At 48.8% G+C, this 25,337-nt stretch overlaps 3 protein-coding genes across 5 annotated transcripts in view; 1 reads left to right on the top strand and 2 right to left on the bottom strand.

Moving 5' to 3' along the window:
• Positions 1-272: 272 nt before the first annotated feature.
• Positions 273-9,374, bottom strand: Snx15 (sorting nexin 15). Of its 2 annotated transcripts, none has more exons than XM_052761282.1 (8): positions 9,082-9,374; positions 6,047-6,082; positions 5,720-5,840; positions 3,728-3,843; positions 3,477-3,624; positions 3,056-3,199; positions 1,250-1,507; positions 273-765 (listed from the first exon to the last, which is right to left on the bottom strand). In XM_052761282.1, the coding sequence occupies exons 1-8, from the start codon at positions 9,178-9,180 to the stop codon at positions 674-676; spliced, it is 1,014 nt and encodes a 337-aa protein (XP_052617242.1). In that variant the 5' UTR covers positions 9,181-9,374; the 3' UTR covers positions 273-673. The 2 variants fall into 2 exon arrangements, with proteins under 2 accessions (XP_052617242.1, XP_052617243.1); XM_052761283.1 differs by having other exon boundaries at positions 5,720-5,916; positions 9,082-9,101.
• A 7,788-nt stretch (positions 9,375-17,162) lies between these two features.
• Positions 17,163-23,108, bottom strand: Arl2 (ADP ribosylation factor like GTPase 2). Its single transcript, XM_052762958.1, has 5 exons — positions 22,929-23,108; positions 20,902-21,012; positions 20,650-20,812; positions 19,197-19,277; positions 17,163-17,592 (listed from the first exon to the last, which is right to left on the bottom strand). Exons 1-5 carry the CDS (start codon positions 22,991-22,993, stop codon positions 17,458-17,460), a joined length of 555 nt encoding a protein of 184 aa, XP_052618918.1. The 5' UTR covers positions 22,994-23,108; the 3' UTR covers positions 17,163-17,457.
• A 221-nt stretch (positions 23,109-23,329) lies between these two features.
• Batf2 (basic leucine zipper ATF-like transcription factor 2) overlaps positions 23,330-25,337 on the top strand; it is a 29,402-nt gene continuing 27,394 nt past the window's right edge. The window contains exons 1-2 of one of the 2 annotated variants that reach the window (XM_052762957.1): positions 23,330-23,442; positions 25,050-25,143. In XM_052762957.1, the coding sequence (XP_052618917.1) occupies positions 25,138-25,143 (6 nt within the window). In that variant the 5' untranslated portion in view covers positions 23,330-23,442; positions 25,050-25,137. Of the gene's footprint in view, positions 23,443-24,952; positions 25,144-25,337 lie in introns of both variants that reach the window. The other variant, XM_052762956.1, reaches the window with a different exon arrangement.

Raw genomic sequence — 25,337 nt, 5'->3', positions numbered from 1 at the left:
CTCTCGAAATAGTTAACTCTGTTTTGTGTATCTCTCCATTATCTCTTTAACACACGGAACTAGTGCCGTGGGCTTGCCATTCTTTATTGTTTCCCTGGAGATAGCCTCCCTAAGCGTTTTGTTTTGAGACAGCGTCTCCATATGTAGCTTTGGCCGCCTGCCCCTGCCTTCAGAGTACAGGGATTAAAGGCGTGAGCCACACACACTCATAGACACAGTTTATTCAACTCAGTTGGTACAACCATAGACAGTAATAAGCAAACGGACCTGGATGTGTTCTGACTCGTTTTTATTCACACACATTTAAATATTATAAATTTTTCATTGGTCAAAGAATCATTTTCCTTCCAACCATTAACAACAACAACAACAAAAAAGGAAAAACCCTTGTAGCTTGAGGGCCTTACAAAAAAAGGCAGTGGGCCAGGTCTGGCCGCAGAGTGTGCAGGCTGCAGACCCTGGCTCTAGATGGGTGAACTGACAGATTAGTGGCCACATGCCATTCACATAAAACAGGTCAGAGCTGATGAGTCTTTGCTTTTCTCATACTTGATCCAGTTAATAGAGATATGGCCCCTGGGGTTACAAGAGCAGGAAACAGGGTCAGGTCCCAAGGAAAGGGGTGGAGGAGACTGGCAGTGCAGGAGCTGACATCCGGGGAAGCGTCGACCCCTCAAGGCAGGTGCGCATGGAGGGTCTCTGCCCGCCTCAGGTACTCAGCTGCCTTCTTTTTCACACCTTCCCGGCGCGCAGGGGATGGGTCACCTGCAGAGAGCAGAAGGCCCAGCTACCTTCAGAACCCCTGGCCAGCATGTGCCCTGCCCCCTGCCCTGGGTCCTAGTGTGTCTTTCCCCGTTTTATGAGGCTATTAAAAAATTAAAGAAAATTCTGCCCAAGGTCTCTGGTTGGCCTGTGAGAAATGAAGGTTCCTGGTCCTTCTTTGTTTCTTTGAAATATTTTGTATATTTGTGAGAGTGAACATGTGCAGGTCAGTGGTCAACCTCTGATGTAGGTCTCCTCCTCCACCATGTCTGAGCCCTGGTCTCCGCTGTTCTGTTACACATGCCAGGCTCACCAGCCCTGGAGTTTCCGGGCATGTTCCTGTCTCTGCCTCCCATCTTGCCGCTTTGTGTGGGTTCTGGGCATTCTAATTCAGTTCCTTACGCTCGCATAGCAAGCACTTTACCCACCGTACCATCTCCCCAACCCCGTTGCTTTTCACTTCCGGTCTCCTTACTGTGGCACTCACCCGAGACTCCCTGAAGCAGGATGTGCACCCCGTCCCGGTAGCCTTGGAGCGCCTCCGCATAGGCACCACTGTTTTCACTCTGAAGGGCTTGAGTGATGAGCTCTGTGGCCTGCCTCAGATAGGCTGGGGCAGGCTCTCCATCCTCGGCCTCTTCCTTCTCCTGGCCTCCTGGCTCCCAGGGTTCCTGGTCCAGTCTTCTGGACTGCACCTCCATGGCTGCCAGCTCACCGGTGTGGGTAGGGCTGGGGCCTGTACTTTCTGTAATAAACCGGAGGATTCAAGCCGGCCTGGCCTTCTTTCCCAGGGTCTGTTGTGCCCCCCCCCCCCCCCCAGGCTTATTTTGTTCATCAGGACACAAAACTGTTCCCACTGGACGGGAACAGAGCCTGGAAAATCCAGAATTCCTTGAGCAGAGCAGACCAGTAGTGTTCTGTTTGCTTGGTTTGGCTCAGGAGCTTTTTGGAAAGGCGTAGTTTATTATTGTTGTTGCACACATGAGCAACATAGGTGTGCTGTGGCACGCATGTCGAGGCCGGAGGACAAGTTTGGGGAGGTTTTTTTTTCACCCTAGGTGGAGTCTGGAGATAACTCAGGTTGCCAGGCTCCCAAGGCAGCTGCTGTCACCCTCTGAGCCCTCTTACTGGCCCATGACCTTGAACTGGCCTGGTCTCTCTGCCTCTGCCTCTCTAGTGCTGGGACATAGCCATGTGCCATGACCTTTTTTGTTTGTGTGTTTTAGTAAGGACAGGGTCTCATCACCTGGCTATTCTATAATTTGCTGTGTAGACTACTAGGCTGATCTTGACTCCACAGATCTGCATGCTCTGACTCCTTGAGTGCTAGGATGAAAGGTGTGTGCCACCGTATCCAGCTTTCCTGTTCAAGATAGCATTGCATTTGTGTGTGTGTGTGTGTGTGTGTGTGTGTGTGTGTAGGTTGGAGGACACCTTGCCAGAATCGACCACGTGAGTCTAAGTCATCAGGCTTGTTGGCTAGTACCTTTATCCACGGGGCCATCTTGAAGGCCCTTAATTTTGGTTTGAAATAAAAGCTGGGTGGGCAGTGGCACACCCCTTTGATCCCAGCACTCAAGAGGCCGAGGCAGAGGCAGGTGAATCTCTGTGAGTTTGAGGCCAGCCTGATCTACAGAGAGAGTTCCAGGACAGCCAGGGCTACGCAGAGAGACCCTGTGAAGTGGCACTAGAAATTGAACCCAGGGCTCTGTGCAGCCAGCCAAGCACTCCATCAGCTGAGTCATGTCCCCAGCGCAGTCGCAGAATGAAGTCGGTGAATTTTAGAATAAAGAAAGCTTCAGTGTCTCTTTGCTAGGGATTTGCAAGTAGGAGTCCAGTACCCTGACCTGTATGGGGAACCTGCCTGACTCTGACAGCCCCCAGGTCTCATAGGAGGTCTAGTGCCTACTGCTCTTCAGGCCCAGACTAGACTGTTCCCTGTTGACTGGGACAAGGTCCCACTTTCTGTTTGTTTAGTTTTGTTTTTGAGATTATGTAGCCCTCCCTTCCCTGCACTGTTATGTAGACCATGCCAGCTTCAAATTCATACAGCTCCTCCTGCCTCTGCTTCTGCCTCTCAAGTGCTGGGATTCAGGGCATGTGCCACCACGGCCAGCCATAGCAGGTCCATGAGCAATGACACTATGATGCTGTGCTACCCAGACTCTGCTCAGAGAGGAGGGCTCAGGAGGCTGCCACCTGGCTTCGGGGCAGCAGTGCCAAGGGGCTTACCAGGACGGCATGTACTCCCTTCCTGTCCCTTAGCTCCTCTTGCTCCACACCTGCTCCTTACCTTCTTTGGAGTAGGGGTCGAAAAGGGCAAGTTCAGCCTCAGAGAGGGGCCCTCGGGCTGGGGAGCTGGATGCTTCCTCGGTGCTGTCACAGCTGAAGAGAAGATCCAAGGCCTCCTGGGCAGGGCTAGATGGTAGGGGATCCGCTGAGGAGAGACCAGGGGACATTAATGCTTGCATCCACTGCTTCTCAGCTCTCAAAACAGAATCTCTGTCTTGATTAATTTTTGAAGCAGCAGCCATGGGTACAGACAAGGCCACTCTTAGGTCTTGGCCTATTTGACAGATTAGCAAACCGAAACCCAGAAAAGAAAAATGACTTGTTCAGAGTTCCCCTGTAGGTGAGTGGTAGAACTACCCACCCCTGTACTTCTCCCTGAGATTCCTGGGGAGGACTCACTCCCTTCCCTGACCCAGATAAACCTGGCACATCCAACTCCTCCTGGCCCCTCCTTTCTGCAGGCAGTGGCTGGAGTAGCCGGGCCTCATCAGGAGGTGGTGTGGGGATGAGAGGGGGCGGCAGGATGCGTAGGTCCCTGGATACCTCAGAGGGCCGTGTTACCTCCCCACCCTGCAAGAGACAAAGTCCAGCAAGGGAGAGGAGTCAGGAATTTAGCTGCTAGGGAGGGAAGCTGTACAGGTGCTGGGGAGGTGGGGAGAGCAGGCAGATTTACCCGGAAAAACTCCTTGAGCTGGGGGCTGTTGTTGAGTGCAGGGATGGGTACTGTGAAGCGCAGCAAGTCCTCTGCACCCTTGCGCCTTTCTTCGATCACAGAGGCTTCAAATCGACCTGCAGACCCCAGGACAGGAGAGCAGCAATGACCACGTTTCCTGGCTCTGCCTGACAAGTGCTAAGCAGCCTGCTGGACTCCCCATTCTCCCATTAGTCTTCTCCGGCTCCTCCTGCAGGCACCACCTGCTCTGCTTATTCTTCTCCATGTGCAATGAGCACCTGCTTCATGTTGCCTCCAGAAGGTTAGTGAGAGAAGCAAGCCCCCTGTTCTCAGGGTGTCATACCATAGACAGGAGGAGGCAAAACATGGTTTTTTGCTTTGTTTTTTTGAGACAGGGTTTCTCAGTGTAGTTTTGGTGCCTATCCTGGATCTCGCTCTGTAGACCAGGCTGGCTTCAGCTCACAGAGATCCGTCTGGCTCTGCCTCCCGAGTGCTGGGATTAAAGGTGTGTGCCAGCACCACCTGGCTTTTTAAAATTTTTTTAATGACAATGTCTCATTATATAGTTCTGGCTGGCCTGGAACTTGCTATGTAGACCTCAAACTCATAGAGATCTACCTGCCTCTTCCTTCTATGTGCTGGAATTAAAGGCATGTGCTATCATGTCTGGCAAGAAAGGCCATTTGAGGAGGCTTGCATATAATCAGGATATAATCAGGAGGAAAATAAAGTTCAGAGAAGGGAGGTGACTTGCCCAAGGTCACAAAGCAAGAGGCTGTTTCACTGCTGGGCATAATAACCACACACCCATCACCCTCCTACTTGGGAGGCTGAGGTAGGAGGATCATCAGAAAGTCAAGGCTAACCTGAGCTACATTTGAGACCCTGTCTCAAAAAAAAAAAAAAAAAAAAACAAAACCAAAAAACCCAGGAAAAAAAACAAAACAAAACCTGGGCGTGGTAGTGCATACCTTTAATCCCAGCACTGAGGCAGAGGGAAGCGGATCTCTGAGTTTGAGGCCAGCCTGGTCTACAGAGCAAGTTCCAGGACAGCCAAGGCTACACAGAGAAACCCTGTCTCAAAAAACCAACCAACCAGCCGGGCGGTGGTGGCGCACGCCTTTAATCCCAGCACTTGGGAGGCAGAGCCAGGTGGATCTCTGTGAGTTCGAGGCCAGCCTGGTCTCCAAAGCGAGTTCCAGGAAAGGCGCAAAGCTACACAGAGAAACCCTGTCTCGAAAAACAAAAACAAAAACAAAAACAAAAAACAAAAAAACCAAAAAAACCAACCAACCAACCAACCCAAAAACAAACAAACAAAAACCAAAAGAAAACAACAAAAAGCTCCAAAGTTACGTTCGAGTAATCTAACTCCACCACAGTTATTGTGCCGGGGCACATCCTGCACCCCACCCTACTCCCTATCATGGTCTCATTGGCCTTGCATGACCTGCCAACAATTCTTCGCCTCATTGTAAAGAAATATTCACATGAGTCGGAGAACTCTTGTAACTAATGGGTTACTGAACTCCTGGTTCTCTGCTATAAAAACCAGCTTGTTTCGGTCACTCATATGATGCTCCCTGTCACCTTGGGCGTGCTGCTAGCAACAGAGCCATCAGCAGATGTGGCCTCTGAACCTTGGACCAGAGCCATATGTCAGAACAAGCCTCTGTTCTGTATAACTAAGGCATCCAGTCTGCGGTATTGTATTACTGCAACAGAAAACAGACTAAGGTCAGACAAAAGCCCTTTACCTTGCTGAGCCTCATCTTGATGGGAATGATAATAGCCCAACACATAATAAGCAGTAGGTTGCTCTGAGCCTCGGTTTCCCCATATTTCAATGAGACCATTGCAGTAAGCCCATCCAGTTTTCCAAAAGTGTCTGTTCTGGGTGCAGGACCACATTCACCAACCCCCAACAGTCCAGGTCCCCTTTGCCTAAATCTACCTGCATACTGGGGCTAGAGGTTCAGATACAATACTCACCAAACACCTGGGCACGGGGGAAAGCCGGAAACTCTTCTAGGCGGCGGAAGAGGTTGCGGTGAGTATAGGCCAAGTCCCCATGCAGCTTACGGAAGTCACTGTATCGCTTCCAGACTACTACCTGTGAGGTATGTGAGACTTGACCTGGACCAGCATGGGTAGAAAGTGGCTTTCCCATGCTCAGTATGTCCTAGGAGCTGAGAAGGACAACACATACCCTCTCCAGCACAGACCAGGGAAGAAGGCAGGTTCCTTGAAGTTACCAACTATCCCTTACTGATGCTGGCTCTGTATATGGAACAGTCCCCTCTTTCCCAGGAGCCTTACCTCTTTGATATCCTCTGGGTCCTTCTTTGAGATGAACTGAGAAAGAAAAGGCAAGAGCCAGGTGAGCCCAGGGCCTAACACGCAACACTGCATTATCCCCCAAAGCTGAGGGAGCCCCAAAGGTCTCCTAGTGTCCCTCAAAGGACATAGTGCCTGTTGGAATAAAAGGGTCCTGGAATGAAGGTTTTGAGCAAGTTTTCTTTTTGGTTTCTGGACACAGGGTTTCATATAGTCCAAGCTGGCCTCAAACTGGCTATGTAGCAGAGGATGGCCTTGTATTCCTAATCCTTCTACCACTGCTTCCCAAGTGCTGGGATTATGGGCATACACCACTAGATTCAGTTATTTTATTATTTATTTTTGGTACTAAGGATTGAACTCAGGACTTCTTCAGACCTGGGTTAGCACTCTCCCACTGAGTTACAGCCTCAGCTTCTTGAGAAAATTTTTTGTTGTACACGTGTATCTTCATCTGGGAAATGTGAGGATACTAAACATCTGTCTAGGAGTCAGGCTGTGGTGACGCACACCTATTTTTTTTTTTTTTTTTTTTTTTTTTTTTGTTTTTCGAGACAGGATTTCTCCATGTAGTTTTGGTGTCTGTCCTGGACCTCACTCTGTAGACCAGGCTGGCCTCGAACTCACGGCTCTGCCTCCTGAGTGCTGGGATTAAAGACGTGCGCCACTGACGCCTGGTTTTTCAGGATTTTTTTTGAGGGGGGTGGTGGTGCACACCTTTAATCCCAGCACTCAGGAGGCAGAGGCAGATGGATCTCTGTGAGTTCGAGGCCAGCCTGGTCTACAAAGTCAATTCTAGGAAAGCAAGGGCTGGTAAACAAAGAAACCCTGTCTCAGAGAAAAACAAACAAACAAACTAACTAACAAACAAAAACCAAACCAAAGCAAAACAAAAAACATCTGTCTAGGTAGTCCCATATTCAACTTTGTGGGTTTTTTTTTTTTTTTTTCTTTTTTGAGTCAGGATTTCCCTGTGTAACCCTGGATGTCTTGGAAATAACTGCAGACCAGGCTGGCTTTGAACTTAAGAGATCCATTTGCCTCTGCCTCCCAAGTGCTGGGATTAAAGGCATATGCCACTACCACCCAGCAACTTTATGTTTTTTAAGTTGGTCTTTTTTTGGAGGAGGGGCAAGGTCTCCCTGTGTAGCTCTGGCAGGCCTAGAACTTACTATATAGATTAGGTTTGCTTCAAACTCACAGAGATCTGCCTGCTTTTGCCTCTTGAGTACTTGGAGTAAAGACATGTACTACAAGGCCTGGCTCTCTGTTGTGAGATATTTGATTACTGTGTAAATATATGTCACTGTGATTAGTCTAAGAAAAAGCTAAATGGCAATACTAGGCAGGAGGTATAGGCAGGACTTCCAGAGAGCGCTCTGGAAAGAAGAAAGGGGGAGTCACCAGCTGGATGCAGAGGGAGCAGGAATGGCCTGTCATCCCGTCCACAGGGATCCACTGCCCTCTTCTGTCCTCTTCCGGCACTGCATGCACAGTGCACAGACATACATGCAGATAAAACACCCACACATGTAAAAAAAGTAACTAAAACATTTTTTAAATTTTAAGTAAATAAGCTGGATGTGGTCTGCCTTTTAATCCCAGCACTTGGGAAACAGGCAGGCCTGATCTACAAAGTGGGTTCCAGGACAGACAGGGCTGTTACACAGAGAAACGCTGTCTTGAAAAAAAAAGAAACATTTAAGCAAATCTTTAAAATAAAACACAAGGAGGTGCAGGGTGTGGTGGCACACATGATCCCAGCACTTGAGAGGTGTGTGTGTGGGGGGAGTATTAGTTCAAGATCTTCAGTTACATAGTAAGTTTGAGTGTGTGTGTGTGTGTGTGTGTGTTGCACTTGTCTAGCATGAGGGAGACCCTGGGTTCAATCCCTAGCATTAAAAAAAAGAAAAAAAAATATGCATGTGTAATGCATTGTGACTAGGTCTAAAAAGCTAACAGGAAGACATGTAAGAAAGGGTTCTAAATACTTTCCAATGCTTCCTACCCTCCAGCCATCTTCCTAGAGACAATTATTTTGTTTGTATTTTTTTTTTTTTGGCATGGAACAAAGCAAGTTATTGGGCAGAAGCACAATCCCCAAACATCTAGGATTCTGACTTAGATCGCCTTGGGAGCAACTTTTATGTGTTTGCTTCCTTTAACAGTTGGCAGGTGCACTAATCAAACAGTTGCCTGGCTGAAAAGGGGTACAAGAAAACGTATTGCAGTCTTCCGGCAGCTAGAGGCCTCCATGGTTACAGACCCTTGGGTAAAATTCTAAAAGCATTCTCTCATGAAGATTTATTTGTATAGTTTCCTCCATGTCTCTATTTGCTCATTTTAAGTTTTAGCGTTACAAACTTCAGTTTTTATTTACTTCCTGAGACAGTCGTGAAGATGGAGACTTTTTCAGACCTTTTGGATTGCGTGAGCTTTTTAAAACCACACAAATACATATATTTTAATGAAAAAAAAACCCCAACTCCTTGAAACTTTTTTATAGTCGGACACAACGGCGCACGCCTCTAATCCCAGCACTCTGTCAGCCTGGTCTACATAATGAGTTCCAGGACAGTCAGGGATAAGTAGAGAGACTCTGTCTCAAAAAAAGAAAAGAAGGGGGGAAAAAAAAGGTGTGTGTGGAGGGGGGCTTTTATGTATCAAGCAGAGCTAATAACCAAAAGTTACTCCAAGCGATTAGAGAAGGAATATTTGGGTTAATCCGGAGTTTTCTTGCTTTGAGAAATTCGCAGGCAGCATCTAGAGACAATTAGTAGAAGGGCGGGGACGCAAGCCTGGCCCGGGAAGGACCAGTGGTCCACAGGCTTTAAAAATGACCCCGGCCCCGCCCCCAGCTGGTGCGGAACCCAGGTCCTCGGCCTCAGGCTCCTCTTAAAGGGGAAGTCCATATTTGTAGGCCAAACTGCGACCTCCCAGCAGCTCTTTGCCTTTAAGGTACAACATGGGTCCCGGGCTGTTTAAAAGGGTAGGTCTCCCGCTGGGTCCCACCTCACCTGCGCCGTCACTTTGTACTCCGTGTAGCCCTTGGGGTGGGTCCTGGGGTCGGAGACTGTGTAGTGCCGCAGGAAGTCATCCTTCGCCTGGCGCGACATGACAGCGAGCGGGCCGCAAGCTCCTCCTCCTGCACGTCGTCCCGGCTCCGCGTGTTGAGTCTGCTGCCGCCGCCAGGCTCGGGCCTGCGCCCTTCTTCTTCAGGTCCAGGGACCTAGTCGCAAGTGACACAGCTGTTCTTGGCCTGGGGGCGTGGTTAAGGGAGTGTCTGACAAGTTCTAGGTCATTGGTAAAGCGGAGAGATCTAGGTAAAGAATTGGTTGGTTGGTTGGTTGGTTGGGGAGGTTTTACTAACTGGCCTCATCTTGGTAAGTGGTTGAACCCATCTCACCCAGACATAAACCCTCCTTTCAGACCACTGAAACTTCTGCCCTGTTTCTCTGTATAGTTTTGGTGCCTGTCCTGTATCTCACTCTGTTGACCAGGAGGGACTTGAACTTACAGACATCCTCCTGTCTCTGCCTCCCGAGTGCTAGGATCAAAGGCTTGCACCATCTCAGGCTGTTTTATGAATTATTTTGAGCCAGGGTCTCCAGTGTGTTGCCTAGACTGAACTTCTGGGCTGAAAACATCCTCCTGCCTCAGCTTCCTGAGTATCTGGAAGTACCAGTTCCAGCCAAAGGGTAGGTAAAATTCACCCAACTTTCATTGTGTTCAAAATGTGCAAGAGGCAAGTCAAGTTCCCTGCATTCCTGTGCAGGATTGGCTGGATGATTGACATTTTCTGATGCTGAAAAAGTTGGATGGTGACAGAGGCAGTGAAGTCACAATGCTTATAGCTGTTTGGATTCCCCATAACTGCTTTAGATTTGGGTGAGGCTGGAGGTACCCAGGTTGGCCTCTAAACTCACTATGGAAAAGAGGCTAGTCTTGAATTTCTGATCCTCCTTCTTCCACCTCCCAAATGCTGAGATCACAGGTAAGCGTCTGTTGTGAGATATTTGTACACTGTGTGAAGATATAGTGCTGTGACTGGTGTAATAAAGAGCTGAACGGTCAATAGCTAGGCAGTTGGTATAGGTGGGATTCCTTGGGAGGGAAAGGAAGGGGGGGGAAATCCAGGGTGTGGGAGAAGCCAGGAGATAGAGAGGAAACAGGAGGTGCAAGATGGAAGAGAGGTAATGCCATTTGATAGAATATAGATTAATATAAATGGATTAATTTAAGTTATAAGAGATAGGAACAAGTCTAAGCTATAGGCTGAGCCTTCATAATTATAGTAAGTCTCTGTGTAGTTATTTGTGAGGTAACAGCCTAAAGGAAAGTCCAACTGACTACATATCACACTCAGTGTGGGGCTCGAACATCCACACAGGGCCTCAGAAAGTGGTAGAGGAGCCCCTGCTGTGCAGCAGAGCACTTGAGCAGCCCGGCAACTCATGGACACAGCAGCTTCTCAGAGCTGGGGCTGTCACGGAACACAGCAAAGCCAGCTGCCAGAGCCACATGGCCGCTGGCATGGCTGTTTCAGGTTTGTCTGTGGGTAGAGAATATTGCAGGCACACAGTAAAGCAGTCCAGACCAAGAAAACCTTTAAACAGAGACAGTAAAAAATGGTAGTTTAAAAATAATAAAGTCTTTAAAGAGAGAGTAAATTAGTATAAAAAGAATAAGCCATGTAAAGATGAGAAATACACAGGACATCTGATCCTGTATGGTGCTTTGTTGACTTTGAATTTCTTCAATGCTAATGTACAAAAAACAATAGCTTTTGAGAGACACTGGATCATGGAAACTGCTAAATAAACCAACCTATATATTTTTAAATGTCTTAACTTCAAAATGGAAGTCATTTTGCGTTAGGGGGGAGGTTATGGCTTTTTTTCCACAGGAAACAAAAAAGTTATGGTTCTCTTCAAATTTAACGAAGATCAGATTTGACTGGGGGAGACCTCCTGAAAATCTTGACTACAGATATGAAAAAAAAAAAACCCTACAGGACAGGTGATGTATATGCTGATCCCTCTACATGGAAACAGGTCCAAGATTGATGAGACATAAATTTTGTTGGCTACAGAGTCCTCAAGAGTTATTACATGCCATCTTTTCATAGGGCATGCATAGAGGTTTCTTTATACAGTCTTAACGGACTTATAAAGTTGACAAATGCCTTTTACCTGCTCAAACATAGAACAAAAAAAATCATCTTTTGCTAACTTGTGCACACTGCACATTCCATACTTGTGTTAATGCAGATGTATATGTTACCTTTAAAAGTTTGTGTTTTCAGAAAAAAAGAACCAGACACCAATAAAAACAAGTAGCCCAGGTGATCCAGCCTCTCAGAGCGCCTCTGTTGCAGTTTCCTCAAAATCTGCATCCAGAACAGCTTCAAAGCTGCTGGCTGAGATGGTCTAGCCTCATGCACCACTCCAGCCAGGACTCCAGATGGGCGCTACGCTTTCCCATCACACAGAGACTAAACAAAAAATAACACAGCCAGCTCTCCCAGGACTTGACCATTGTCCCCATTTTCTCAGGGTCCCCTGGAGATGCTGTCACCCCGCCCCCCAGACAACAGGAAGCAGTCCAGGAACACAATGCCCACATTTTTGGTCATTCGGTGGGTTATGGATGTTTGTCGTCATTTAGGAGGGCTGGTTACAAGTTGTCACTGGTCCTGGTAAGGGAGGAGACTAAGCGAGGGAGGTGGGATTCAGGGATCTCCTGAAAGGAAAAGGGAGGCATAGGAATGATGGGATAAAGGGTAGATTATTGAATCTACTTTTTTTTTAGTTTAGTGTTAGTAATTTTGCCTGCATGTATGTCTATGTGAAGGTGTTGGATCCCCTGGAATTAGAGTTACAGACAATTGTGTGAACCCGGGTCCTCTGGGAAAGCAGTCAGTGCTCTTAACTACTGAGCCATCTCTCCAGCCCTTGAATCTACTTTTAACTAAAAGGAAAATATCTCAAATATTTTACATTGGTATGTATTTTTGTATATTGATACAAATTTAAGGTTATTTTGTTAGAGAATACTCTGTTTCTACTCTTTTTTTTTTTTTTTTTTTTTGGTTTTTCGAGACAGGGTTTCTCTTGTGTAGCTTTGCGCCTTTCCTGGAACTCACTTGGTAGTCCAGGCTGGGCTCGAACTCACAGAGATCCGCCTGGCTCTGCCTCCCGAGTGCTGGGATTAAAGGCGTGCGCCACCACCGCCCGGCCTGTTTCTACTCTTATTTAAGATATTTTGCTCTGTGAGTTCGAGGCCAGCCTGGTCTCCAAAGCGAGTTCCAGGAAAGGCGCAAAGCTACACAGAGAAACCCTGTCTCGAAAAACCAAAAAAAAAAAAAAAAAAAAAAGATATTTTGGGGGGGCTGGAGAGATGGCGGCTCAGTGGTTGAAAGCACTGACTGTTCTTCCAGGGGTCCTGAGTTCAATTCCCAGCAACCACATGGTGGCTCACAACCATCTGTAATGAGATCTGGTGCCCTCTTCTGGCCTGCAAGCATATATGCAGAACACTGTATACATAATGAATAAATAAATCTTAAAAAAAAAGATACTTTTGTATAATGATACAAATTTAAGGTTATTTTTGTTATATTGTATATGTTTCTATTCTTGTTTAAGGTATTGTACTTATTGCAGCTCATTTAAAAATATAAAGTTCTAGTCCTTAAAAGCTATTATTATAAACCTTTTAGGATAATTAAGAAACCCAGGTTAGTAGTTAGTCATCTATAACAATCAAACATAGTCATATTAGGTATATTTTCAAAGTCATACAGAGATATATTTTAGATAGACAGTCGTCAAACACTTCAGAGACCTACAGAAATGCATTTAAGATGTTTTAATAACGTAAGGCTTTTCATGACAGTGAGATGCTTCTGCTCCTGGCAACACTAATCTACTTCTAAAAAGGATGATGGGCATCGAAGAACCTCCCTATGGCATTTCTTTTTTTTTTTTTTTTTTTTTTTTTTTTGGTTTTTTGGGACAGGGTTTCTCTGTGTAGCTTTGGTGCCTTTCCTGGAACTCAGTGTATAGCCCAGGCTGGCCTCAAACTCACAGAGATCCGCCTGGCTCTACCTCCTAGGTGCTGGGATTAAAGGCGTGCGCCGCCGCCGCCGCCGCCGCCGCCGCCACCACCACTTGGCTGAGTTTGCTTTTATTGTGGCATAGTTAGCTACTATGCAAGAAACTGCCCTTGCTTTGACTGCTGACAGTATGCTGTCCAAATTGGATAAGCAGGACACAAAAGAAAGCAACTGCTGAACTTTGTAAAGACAAGGTAGGACAGTCCTTCAACACCCCTGCTTCACAGAAAAGTCTGTCAGATGTTCTAGGCCTGTAGACCAAAGATGGATGCCCCAGCATTGCAGAGGAACCTTGGGGTGACTGTCCAGGCAGCCAGATGTCTGTCATTTCTATAGTTTTGGAAGTTGCTTGCTCTGCACTTCCTGTTTACTCAGGTAATATTGTATCCTTCTTGGATCGCTGATGGAGATTGAAGATTGAACAGTTTTTCTTGCTACCAAATTCAGAAAAAAAATTTATATAAGAGATGTAAAGTATTTTTTGTTTGTTTGTTTGTTTTGGGGTTTTGTTTTTGTTTTTTTCCAAGACAGGGTTTCTCTGTAGTTTTGGTGCCTGTCCTGGATCTTGCTCTGTAGACCAGGCTGGCCTCAAACTCACAGAGATCCGCCTGGCTCTGCCTTCTGAGTGCTGGGATAAAGGTGTGTGCCAAGCCGGGCGGTGGTGGCGCACGCCTTTAATCCCAGCACTCGGGAGGCAGAGCCAGGCGGATCTCTGTGAGTTTGAGGCCAGCCTGGGCTACCAAGTGAGTTCCAGGAAAAGGTGCAAAGCTACACAGAGAAACCCTGTCTCGAAAAAAACAAAAAAAAAAAAAGAGCTAGTTAGGAACAAGCTTGAGCTATAGGCCAAGCTTTCATAATTAATAAGTCTTCATGTCATTATTCGGGAGCTGCCTGGCAGGACAGAAAAGGTCTCATTACAAGCATCACCATATTTCCCTTCCTTAACTTCTTGAGCCTAGTTTTTCATGTACTTGTAACAGTATCTACTGTAGTGGAACAGATCAAGGGGCATGCTGGTAGAACACTGGTATGGTAAAGCCCAAATTTTTGAGGAAGATATATCAACAGTGTTAGCACTAGACACGTAGATTCCAGCATATTACACCACTACCAAAAATCCCATCTTCAAATGGGAAAGAGTAGATAAAATAACCATTGAAAAGTCTGAGGAGATGTGGCAAAGTGGTGCACACCTTTAATCCCAGCACTTGGGGGCAGAGGCAGGTGGATCTCTGTGAGTTCTAGGCCAGCCTGGTCTACAGAAGGAGTTCCACGACAGCCAGAGCTACACAGAGAAACCCTGTCTTGAAAAAAACAAAACAAAACAAAAAGTCTAAGGAGGCTTGTCTTAGTCAGTGTTCTATTGTTGTGAAGAGAGACTATAACTATGGCAACTCCTTTTTAAAAGAAAGTATTTAACTGGGACTTGCTTACAGTTTCAGAGGTTTAGTCCATTATTACCATGGTAGGAAGCATGGTGGCATGCAGGCAGACATGGTGCTGGAGAAGTAGCTGAGAGTTCTACATCTGGATCCACAGGCAGCAGGAAGAGAGAGACACTGAGATTGGCATGGCCTTTTGAAACCTCAAAGCCCACCACCAGTGACACACTTCCTCCAACAAGGCCACACCTTGTAATCCTTTTCAAATAGTGCCACTTCCTGGTGACCAAGCATTCAAATATATGAGCCTATGGGGGCCATTCTTCTTTAAACCACCATAAGGCTGCTGAGGTGGGAAAAGCCCAAAACTTGGTTAAACAGAAAGCTGATTGTGAGTCCACTGTCACCAGTGATGGTCCTGTGAAAATTAGAGTAGCAAATCCCTCGTGACCATCACTGGTGCTCAGAATGCAGAGGCAGTGCAGCACACTGGTCCGTCACCCCCACCCCCCAATACACACAGAGGTACCCACCCCACCCCACCCACCTCAGGCTGACTTGTGACTGACATTGGTAGTACTCGTGAATTTGAAGGGGATGGGGGTGTGAATGCTCCCTCTTGGCTTAGCTGCCATTAACAGAATGGTTCCTACTAAGCCACTCATCCTGGGAGCAGAAGGGATTGCTAAGGGCTGGAGATAAGATTCAGTGATTAAAGAGTGCTTGCTACTCCTCTAGGGGACCAGAGTTCAGAACCCAGCACCCATGCCTGGCAGCTCACAACTGCCTGTAACTGCAGCTCCAGAGGCTCCAACATCCTCTTCTGGTCTCCTTAGACACACACACACACACACACACACACACACACACTGTGAGGCAGGCTCTCACCTAGCCCCAGCCGGCCTCAAGCTCTCTGTGTAGTTGGCCTCCTGCCTCTACTCCCAAGGCTGGGATTGCAGGTGTGCCCCACCATGCCTAGCTCCTGGTCCCTTGCCTTCTCCCTGCCCTTGCTAAGCTGTCTACAGCGGTGCAGTCCCTGGCCCTGTACAGATCTCGAGGGGCACCAGATGCCCCAGATGCCGGCAGAAGAAGCAGGAAAAGGTAGCAGCTGCTTTGTGCCCCATGTTTCCTGCCCGTTGACTGTGAGGGGAGGGTTCCACCCCTTGCTTTCTTCTCACAGTCCCTTGATGAACACAGCCTTGCTGTTTTCTGGTCTCTATGTCTAATTCACTTCTTCCTGCTTGCTCGAGGCCTAAGAAGGCTGGCACTGGGGTGACTCTCTTCAGAGTCTGTGACAAGAGTATGTTCCTAGATGTCTTGGTGTGCAATTTAATCAGCACAAAGAAAGCTGTGCTTGGAGTGGAGGTGTAAACCTGTAATCCCAGTGTTGGGGAGAATGAGGCAGATCATGAGTTCCAGGACAGCCTGGGTTACACAGAGGGACTCCATCTAAAAAAAAGAGAAAATTTTAAGAAGATATATATTTATATATTTTAGGAAGATGGGAGAGGAGGGAAAAGGAGGGGGTAGGGAGAGAACCTGTCTTGGGAGAGCTGAGCCTGGATGGGGAAGGCTCTTTAAATTTCTTGGCAATTCCACCCACGGTCTGTCTGGAAAGGACAGACGAGTTCTGGAGGACAGTTTCTGTTCTGATGCCTGTGTGTCTCTCCTTCCTGAGGACCCAGGTTTTGCTCAGGCCTCTTCCTTTCTGGAGGTGGCATGGGTGGGGCTCAAGTTCAGTGTGTCATCACTTCCCTTTAGGTAACTGCCCTACACCCTAGGACACAGTCCACTGGGCTTGGTGGCATCAGGACCTTGAGAGACTGGCAGGACCCCTGGACAAACAAGCCAGTTTCTGCCCTGGGCATTTCACTTTCAAGCATGAGTAACAACAGAACATGGCAGGATCTGGACTTACACAAGAGGTGGCAGAATGGAGGTGCCAGGTAACTGGGTTCAGGTCCCAGCCACTTCCCTTGCCAGAGGCTCAGCTTGCCCCATGGAAGGGGTACTTAAGTCTGTTGGACAGGGCTGACCCTGCACTAGGCTGTGGGTAGCTCTTGGTAGAGAGCCATCAGCAGCTTGGAGACAGCCTGGCTAGGCAGTTGAGGTCCTGCTAGTTGTAGCCATCCCCAACTGATACAGCTACCCATTTTCCCACTCCCCGAACATCCCAATCTGTTAGGAATTTCTGCCTGATCCGTCCTCCTACAGCTCTGCAAGTTGCCCACTGCACAAGTTTTCCTGGTTGCACTGGCAAGCTAGGAGCTGAATTTAAACTATCTATGAGCCCCAGGATTGGTGGGGAGTGAGTCTGTTTTGTTTTTCTTGTAATTTATATTGATGAAGGCAGGTGTTCCTCTAGGGAATTGCAACCCCTTCTTCTTAAACCTTTCTCTTCCTTTGATTCCGTTTTAATGTAACCTCCAGGAAGCCCGGTTGGTCTCTTGCAGGTGGAACCAGCTAGCCCTGTCCTGAGCATCCATGCTCTGCCTGGTCCTTTGATAAAGTCAGTTATACCTCTGCCCCATCTGTCCCCTCTGGACTCAGCATTCCAGGTGAGGGCTAAAGTCAGTGAAACACAAATGGCTCAGCCAGGAACTGGGAAAGGAATGTTTTATTCTCACTGCTGGACAGAGGCGACACCTAGGACCTTGGTAGCAGCAGGTAGTCCCTCCCAGTTCAGCCTTTCCTTTTGGCATGGCAGCTGGAGGCCACTTTGGGAGCCAGAGTGACAGCTCTGGCCTAGAGGGGGAGCAGCAGTGGGTAGCAGTAGCAGCAGCAGATCACAGCGGGGTTGGGAGTGTTAGTCTGGCCGGCTGGTGCCTGTCCCCCAAAGCTGGTGTCTGATGAGGGGAGGGGCCTGGACAGTGAGCTGGGGACACTGAAGAAGCTCAGTCGGCAGTAAAGACACGACTGGAAATGTCATCGAGGAGCCAGTCGATGCCAGGCAGCAGGTCCTCCCCGGTGACGGCACTGCAGCCCTGGATGCGCCAGTGGTGGCTGCGGATGGAGGCCAGGTCCAGGGCCTGGGGACAGAAAGGACTGGTGGAACCAGCAGGCCTTAGCCTGTCCTTTCCCAGTCACCCAGTGGGCAATTCCAGCTGCACACCAGTGCCACCCCTTGGTGACATAAAATCAACATGGGCTGCTGAGTGTCTGCTAGGAGCCAGGCATTTTGCAGGAACCACAGAGGTCATCTGTCTCTTGCTAAGGCCTCCTGATCCAGGGATGATGTGGTCCATTTTACCAAGGATGGACTCCAAACTGAGGCTCCATAGCCTTCTACACCACATAGCCAGTTAAAAGGTGGTAGAAAGATTCTAAAGCCAACTATGGTGGTGCACACCTACGATACAGTACACGGGAGGTGGAGGCAGGAGGGGTTACATGAAACCTATCTCAAACAGACAAAAATCAAGATTCTAAACCTGCTAGAGTAACAGTTAAGATGCAGCTATGACTCCAGGGCTAGGCTAACCTGAGGAACAACCTTGGCTTGTTTACCTACTATGTGACACTGGGGAGGTTACTTAACCTCTCTAAGTCTCCTGCATCCTTTGTGTAGTGACAATCATTTTTGCCTCATGAGATTGTTGTATAAAGGAAGAATGAAACGTGAATCCATGCAGAGAGCATCGCAGTGGGAAGCACTCACTGCAGGCTGGCTGCTAGAACCCTGTGAAATGATCTATTTACAGGTCTGCCTTTGCCTAGACTGGGGCCACACTACCTTATTAATCATCAAATTCCGGGTACCCTGCCTAGGGCTTGCCACACAGCAGGAGCTGATAAGTGCTTTTAAAACCAATTATTAGCCAGGCATGGAGGTGCATGCTTGAAGTTTCAGGCAGGAGGACTGCTGTTGAGTTTGAGACCAGCCTGGCCTACATAGTGTGTTCTAGGCCAGCCTAGGCTACAGAAACCCTGTCTCAAAAGTAAATAAAAAAGACTGCTGGGCGGTGATGGCGTACACCTTTAATACCAGCACTCGGGAGGCAGAGCCAGGCAGATCTCTGTGAGTTCGAGGCCAGCCTGGTCTACAGAGCGAGATCTAGGACAAGCTCCAAAACTACACAGAGAAACCCTGTCTCAAAAAAAAAAACAAAAAAAAAAACAAAAAAAAAAACAAAAACAAAACCAAAAACAACAACAACAAAAAGACTGGGCCTAGGGATGCAGCTCAGTTAGAAGTGCTTGCCTAGCATGCACAAGGCTCTGGGAACAGTCACCAGCACTACAGAAACTGACATTGTGGTGCACGCCTTAATCCCAAGGACTCTCCAGGAGGAGGCAGGAAGATGAACATTCCTGGGCATCCTCAGCTTCTAGTAAGTCTGAGGCCTGCTAGGGCTGTGAAACCCAGTTGAAAAAACAAAAATAAATACAATTAAAAATAATAAAGCAGCCGGGCGGTGGTGGCGCACGCCTTTAATCCCAGCACTCGGGAGGCAGAGCCAGGCGGATCTCTGTGAGTTCGAGGCCAGCCTGGTCTCCAAAGCGAGTTCCAGGAAAGGCGCAAAGCTACACAGAGAAACCCTGTCTCGAAAAACCAAAAAAAAAAAAAAAAAAAAATAAAGCACTAAGGACCTTTCAGTTTTTCTCAATGAGCCTGCACCAGGGCCTGACTCACCTCCTGAATAGCATTAGAGGACAGTGCTCCAGGCAGGTCCTGCTTGTTTGCAAAGATGAGGAGGGTTGCTCCAGCCAGGCGCTGGGGAAAGAGAAAACAGGTTGGGGGTTGGGGAGGATTAGTGAACAGCCTGATCCCTTCTCGACAAGCCATGGGGGTTAGTGGTCAGCATGCAGGGTCAAGAGCAGGACTCCATGGTTGTTGGGGAGCCCCAGGTGGGGTAGGCAAAGTGGACAGAGCTGCTGATGCGAGCTACCACCCAGTGGGCATCTCTCCCATGATCAGGGGGAGGGTGTTTGTCACAGTGATCCCTGAACCCTCTGTAGCTCTGGCTCTGTGTGGAAAGCATAAGCATGCTGGGGGCTGCCCTGGGGACTTGGTGATATAACCACCTGCCCCTCCTCCCGTTCACAGAATCCTTAAATTGTACTCCCAGTAGACTGCCCTGTTGGCCTTTCTCTACTTAAGCACCTTGGAGTGTTTGCAACCAGAACCTCTCCATGTGCAAAGAGGAATCTAACTTCTGGGCCTAACCCGGCTGGGCCTTGACTCAGCCTCTGTCAACAGTGACCTCTCTAGACTTGTTCAATACTCCAGAAGGGGCTGCACTCATACTGGTGGTGTGTGTCTGTTAGTCTGACAGTCCCATGCATTCCTGTGGCCTCTGCACAGATGTTAGCAGTTCCCTCTCACTCTCTCAAAAGTGCCCTGGCCTTCAACTAACTGAAATGTGGCAACGTGATTCAAGTCCTGGGACAGACAGAGCACATTAATGGAGAAATGGCAGTATTCAAATAAAACTTGTAGCTTAAGATAATAGCAGTTCCTGAGCATGGCTTAGTGGCGCCCAACTGTAATCCTTGTACTCAGGTGGTTAAGAAGGATGGAGAGTTTGGAGCCAGCCTGGGCTACACAGAGAAACCTGATCTCACCACTCCCTCAAAAAAAAAAAAAAAAAAAAATCAACCCCACCAAAACAAATAGCTAATAATGAAGGAGTGTGGCGGTACACACCAGCAATCCTATTATTTGGTAAGTAGAGGCCAGTGGATCAGAAGTTCAAGGTTAGCCTCAGCCAGTTTAGGCCAGCCTGAGATTCAGAGTAAAACTCCGTGTCAACAAAACAAAAAACGGTGTTTTGGTCCAGACAACAAATGTCAAGATTAGCCTAATTACAATTTTAGGAATGTGGAAGTTGAGGCTCAGGGAGGTTATGTGTCTTCCTAAAGCCACACAGTGAAGTTAGATTCCTACGCAAGTTTCATTGGCTCTCTGAGCTTCGCCCCTGCCCTGGTCCTGAGGCAGCTCCTGCAGATTCACTCAGGGTGGTGAATCAGTAAAACCAGAGATGTGAGTCCAGGTCTCAGCCCAGGGCCCAGTGAAGGAATGACTTCACCCCTCCCTCCCCAAGCGTCCAGACCAATCATGGCGCATTTGGAAGCCCAGGGCACACCTCCTCCACCAGCAGGCTCTGCAGCTCCCGCTGACAGTCCTGCATGCGCTGGCGGTCGGCGCTGTCCACCACCCAGATGAGGCCGTCTGTGCTCTCAAAGTAGTTCCGCCAGTAGGAGCGCAGAGACTTCTGGCCACCCACATCCCAGATGTTCAGTTTGAATCTGGGAAGGAAGGGGCGATGGAGGTCAGGCTGGTTCTGCCCTCCCGGCTTCCCCCCCACCCCACAGTGGCCCGCAGTGGCCCTACTCACCCCCGGTGCTCTAGGGTCTTGATGTTGAAGCCCAGTGTTGGGGAGATGGTGTCCACATCTTCCCCGTTGAACTTCTTGAGGATGGTTGTTTTGCCAGCATTGTCCAAGCCACTGGGGCACATAGGCTAAGGAGAAATCCCTGAGCTCTTCGGGAGGACATGTCTTTACACTACCACCTTCTCAGGGACTAGTATTTTCCTACTGTATATTGAAACAAGTTGAGCATATGCCTGGCCCGTAACTGGCTTGAGATAAATGTGGAATATCAAAATGGAATTGTATCATCTCAGCCAACTCAAAGTAACTTAATTTATGCAACAAATATTTAGTGCCTATTATGTGCCAAGTCCCCTTGGGTGTTGGTGGACAAGTCTTCATTCACCCTTATGACACTTAAACACTAGTTTAAAAAAAAACCTAAATAATGGGGCTGGAGAGATGGTTCATCAGTAAAGAGCACTAGCTGCTCTTGCAGAGGACCTTGGTTCAGTTCCCAACACCCTCATGGTGGTTCACAACCAAACTCTGACCTCTGTGGGCACCAGGCGCTCAACATGGTTCACATACATACATAGAGGCAAAATACTCACACAAAGAAGGAAAAAAAAAGACTAAATAAAGCAGGAGAGGACAAAGTTAGGTATGTGGGATCCCTGAAACCAGTGAGACATTCCTGTAAGGGGTGGCTTTCAATTAGGTACCAAATAAGGCTCTATGGGGTCTTGAGGACCAAAACAGATGGGCCCAGTCTTCTGAAGGACCTAGTAAAGCGCAAATATCTAGAGGTGGCAACCACCTTCATCTCTTTCTGGAATGATCCATAGCCTCTACTGCAGAGAACAAACGACTGGGTGAGCTCGACGGCAGGTGAGAACTTGGGGCAGCCACAGCCTGAATTGCGGGGTGAGAGGGAAGGGGACAAGCTTTGCATTTAGAACTTCCTCCTGCTCACCTGACCCAGGCCCAGTGATCCCCATCTCTAAGGGGGTGAGCAGAGTACCTCTCATCATCTGTAGCCCAACTTTAGCCTTGGAAAGTTGGCCCTGATTATCCCGTCCCTTCCAAAACCATCCCCTCTCTCCATGCTTCCTTCTCTCTTGTATCTTCCTCGTTAGCAAACTCCCATTTCCCATGCTCCAGCAGTACCCTGTATCCACTCACTCTCCCCATCTTGGGCCCTCTGCCTAAATTTTCCCAGACATCTCTACCTTCTTCAAATCTTTGCCCAATAGTTACTATCTTGGCATGGTCTTTGACCACTTTGGACTGCATTCTTCTCTACTCAACCAAACTACACATTTTATTTGCTTTATTACTTTTCTCCTCTTCTGTTATCCATAATGAAGGCCTTTTCGTTTCCCTGTTTTACAGCATTCCCTAACACAGGAGGTGATAAATAAATAGTAATCTAGTGACTGTCTTTCCCACAACTGTCTAAAACAGACAGTTGGCAAATTCTAGGTGCATATTAATTTCCCTCTTCTCTCCCTGACAGTTTGTGGATCGCAGATGTCCAGGCAGCCAGGGACAGCGCAAGGCGGTGATGCAGGTGCCAGTTAAGGCAATGGAAGGTCCGCAAGGGGCCCTGAGTGACAGTTAGACCTGTAGCCCAGTCCACGCCTACGCGCAGGGGCCTAGGCGGTCCTCACGCCCCTGGGATTCCAACCCGGAGGGAACCGCCAGGGCCTACACGAAGGGGTGGGGGTCAGCGGTGGGGAGGAGCGGGGCCCACGCTCGAGCCGGCCCGAGAGACCGTGACGTCCGATCACCACCAGCGCGACGCGCCTCCCCATGCCACTGGAGACCCCAGTCCAGGCCCGTCCTTCAGGCTCACACTGCCGGCGTTAGCACGCAACCCCCCGCCCCGCAGAGTGGTACGGCCCGCCCCGGCCCCGCGCCGGGCAGTGGTAGCGCCGCGTGCGTGACGCACCACCGGCGGTGGGTACCCACGGCGGCCGCGCCCTCGCGCCCGGCTCCGCCCACCCGGCGGATCCACCCTCGCGGCCGCTGGGGCGCTCTGAGGATACAGCATGAGCAGCCGCAGCTCTCGCTCTTTCTGCTTCATCTTCTTCAGAATGGTCAGAAGCCCCATGATCCCGTAGCCCCCTCCCGGCCGCCGTTTCTTCTAGTCCCGGGACCCCGCTCCCGGTTCCTATTGGCCAGTCCGGTGCTTGGTTCCGCCTTCGATATCACGTGACGACTGAGTGCGGGGCGTCGCCCTCTAGCGGCGCGGCGGCGAATTTGCTGCCAGCCGCGTTAACCCTTCCTTCGCTTCCGGATGTCTGTGGTTTGGGGAGGACTAGGGCAAAGTCCCCAAACCCTCTGACTTCGTGGCCTCGGTCGCGGACGCGAAGCTGACATCTCGAGCTGTATCTCGTTTGGGTACGGAGAACCCGCGAAGGGATTCTTAGCCCGGAGTTCGAACCTAGTTCCCCAAGGGGCTGACGAATCATCCGGGGACCGTAATAATGGCCCAGGTCCTGCGCATCTTGTGACTTGCATTATTCACATCTGCCAGTGACGGAGAACGCGTTGATCCTGGTGCGGGACTCTGTCGGATATGGCCGTGTGCGTTCAGTCGAGGGGGATGATGCCCCCTAAAGGCCATTTGGAAATGTGCGGGCAGTGAGGGCTCCTTTGGGTTGTTTCAGTGACACAATAGTCATAGTCATTTAAAGCTCTAAGTTTCCCGCAATGCCCCGATCAGACCTGCACAAAGGATTGGCCCGTCTAGGAAGCTATCAGGTTGAGAAGCTCCATTCCAACGTTCGGATAAAACTGGGGAGCTATCCGGCGGTGGTGGCGCACGCCTTTAATCCCAGTACTAGGGAGGCAGAGCCGGGCGGATCTCTGAATTCAAGGCCAGCCTGGTCTACATAAGAAGTTCCAGGACAGCCAGTGCTATGTAGAGAGACCCTGTTTCAAAAAACAAACAGATTTTTAAACACCTGAAGTCCACCTGCTGGCATGATTTTGAATGATTTTGCCCAAGAGTTCTTTTTGTTTTGTTTTTCGAGACAGGGTTTTTCTGTGTAGCCCTGGCTGTCTTGGAACTCGATCTATAGACCAGGCTGGCCTCAAACTCAAAGAGATCTGCCTGCCTCTGCCTCCTGAGTGCTGAGATTAAAGGCGTGCACCACCACCACCTCGCTGATGGTGGCACACACTTTTATTCCCAGCACCTGGGAGTCAGGCAAGTAGATGAGGCCAGCCTGGTCTACATATCAAGTTCCAGGCCAGCCAGGGCTACATATAGTGAGATACTGTCTCAAAAAAAATATTATTGTCTGTAAAGTGTGTGTGTGTGTGTGTGTGTGTGTGTGTGTGTGTGCGCGCGCGCGCGCGCGCGCGCGCGTGTGTGTGCGCGTGCGCTCATACAACTGGAGGTCAGAGGACAATTTAAAGGCTGGCTTTAAACTCACTATGCAGCTAAGGATAGTGAAGAACTCTTGATCCTCTTCCCACTTCCCAAGTGCTGGGATTATGGGCTGGTCCACTGTATCTCACCCATTGTTGTGGGTTTGCTTTGTTTTAATTTACTGTTTCATTTATATGTGTATAAATATTTGTTTGCATGCTTGTCTGGGCACCACGTGAGTGCCTGGTACCACTCGGGGCCAAAAGGGGGCATTGGAGCCCCTGGAAGTGGAGTCAATTGTGACCCACCATCAGGGGCTGAGAATGGAGCAGTCGGTGCTGTGTACTGATGCACCACCTCTCCAATCCCTTTTGTTGTTGTTTTGTGTAGCTAAGTAGTCCTGAGGCTCTCTGCAGGGCTCAGTTTACCCAAAGGAAACAACTTAGCCAGACTTTTGCTGGATGCAGTGGCTGGTGCTTACTGAGGCTGGAGTGTCTTGAATCAACAGTTCAAGGGCCTGCTAGGGCTAGCAGGTGGCTTGAACCGGGACTTCAGGACTGGCAGGACGAAAGAGTGAGACTTCCTCCCAAAACTATAAATAAATAAACAAGGTGTCACCTTTCAAAGAGCTGCTCTTCCCCTGTCATCTTTGGAGTCAGAGTGACCATAACCAAACTTTTTATTCTGGAACAGAAATGAAAACTACTAGGACTCAAGGACACCTGTTTAAATGAAAATTGCTGGGCTAGAGGGATGGCTCAATAGTTAAGAGTACTGTCTGCTCTTCCAGAAGACCCAGCTTCAATTCCCAGCACCCACATGGCAGCTCACAGCTGTCTGTAACTCCAGTTCCAGGGGACCCAACACACAGGACATAAATGCAGGTAAAACACCAATGAATATAAAAATAAATCAATCACTTAAGAAAAAAGAAAACTGTCGGGTGGTGGTGGCACACACCATTAATCCCAGCACTCAGGAGGCAGAGCCAGGTGGATCTCTGTGAGTTCGAGGCCAGCTGTGTCTACAGAGCGAGATCCAGGACAGGCACCAAAACTACACGGAGAAACCCTGTCTC

This window comes from Peromyscus californicus, unplaced genomic scaffold (genome assembly GCF_007827085.1).
Source record: "Peromyscus californicus insignis strain IS unplaced genomic scaffold, ASM782708v3 Scaffold_4__1_contigs__length_199733344, whole genome shotgun sequence".
NCBI lineage: Eukaryota > Metazoa > Chordata > Mammalia > Rodentia > Cricetidae > Peromyscus > Peromyscus californicus.
The sequence above is the reverse complement of the archived record's forward strand: the minus strand, read 5'-3'. Positions and strand labels throughout refer to the sequence as shown.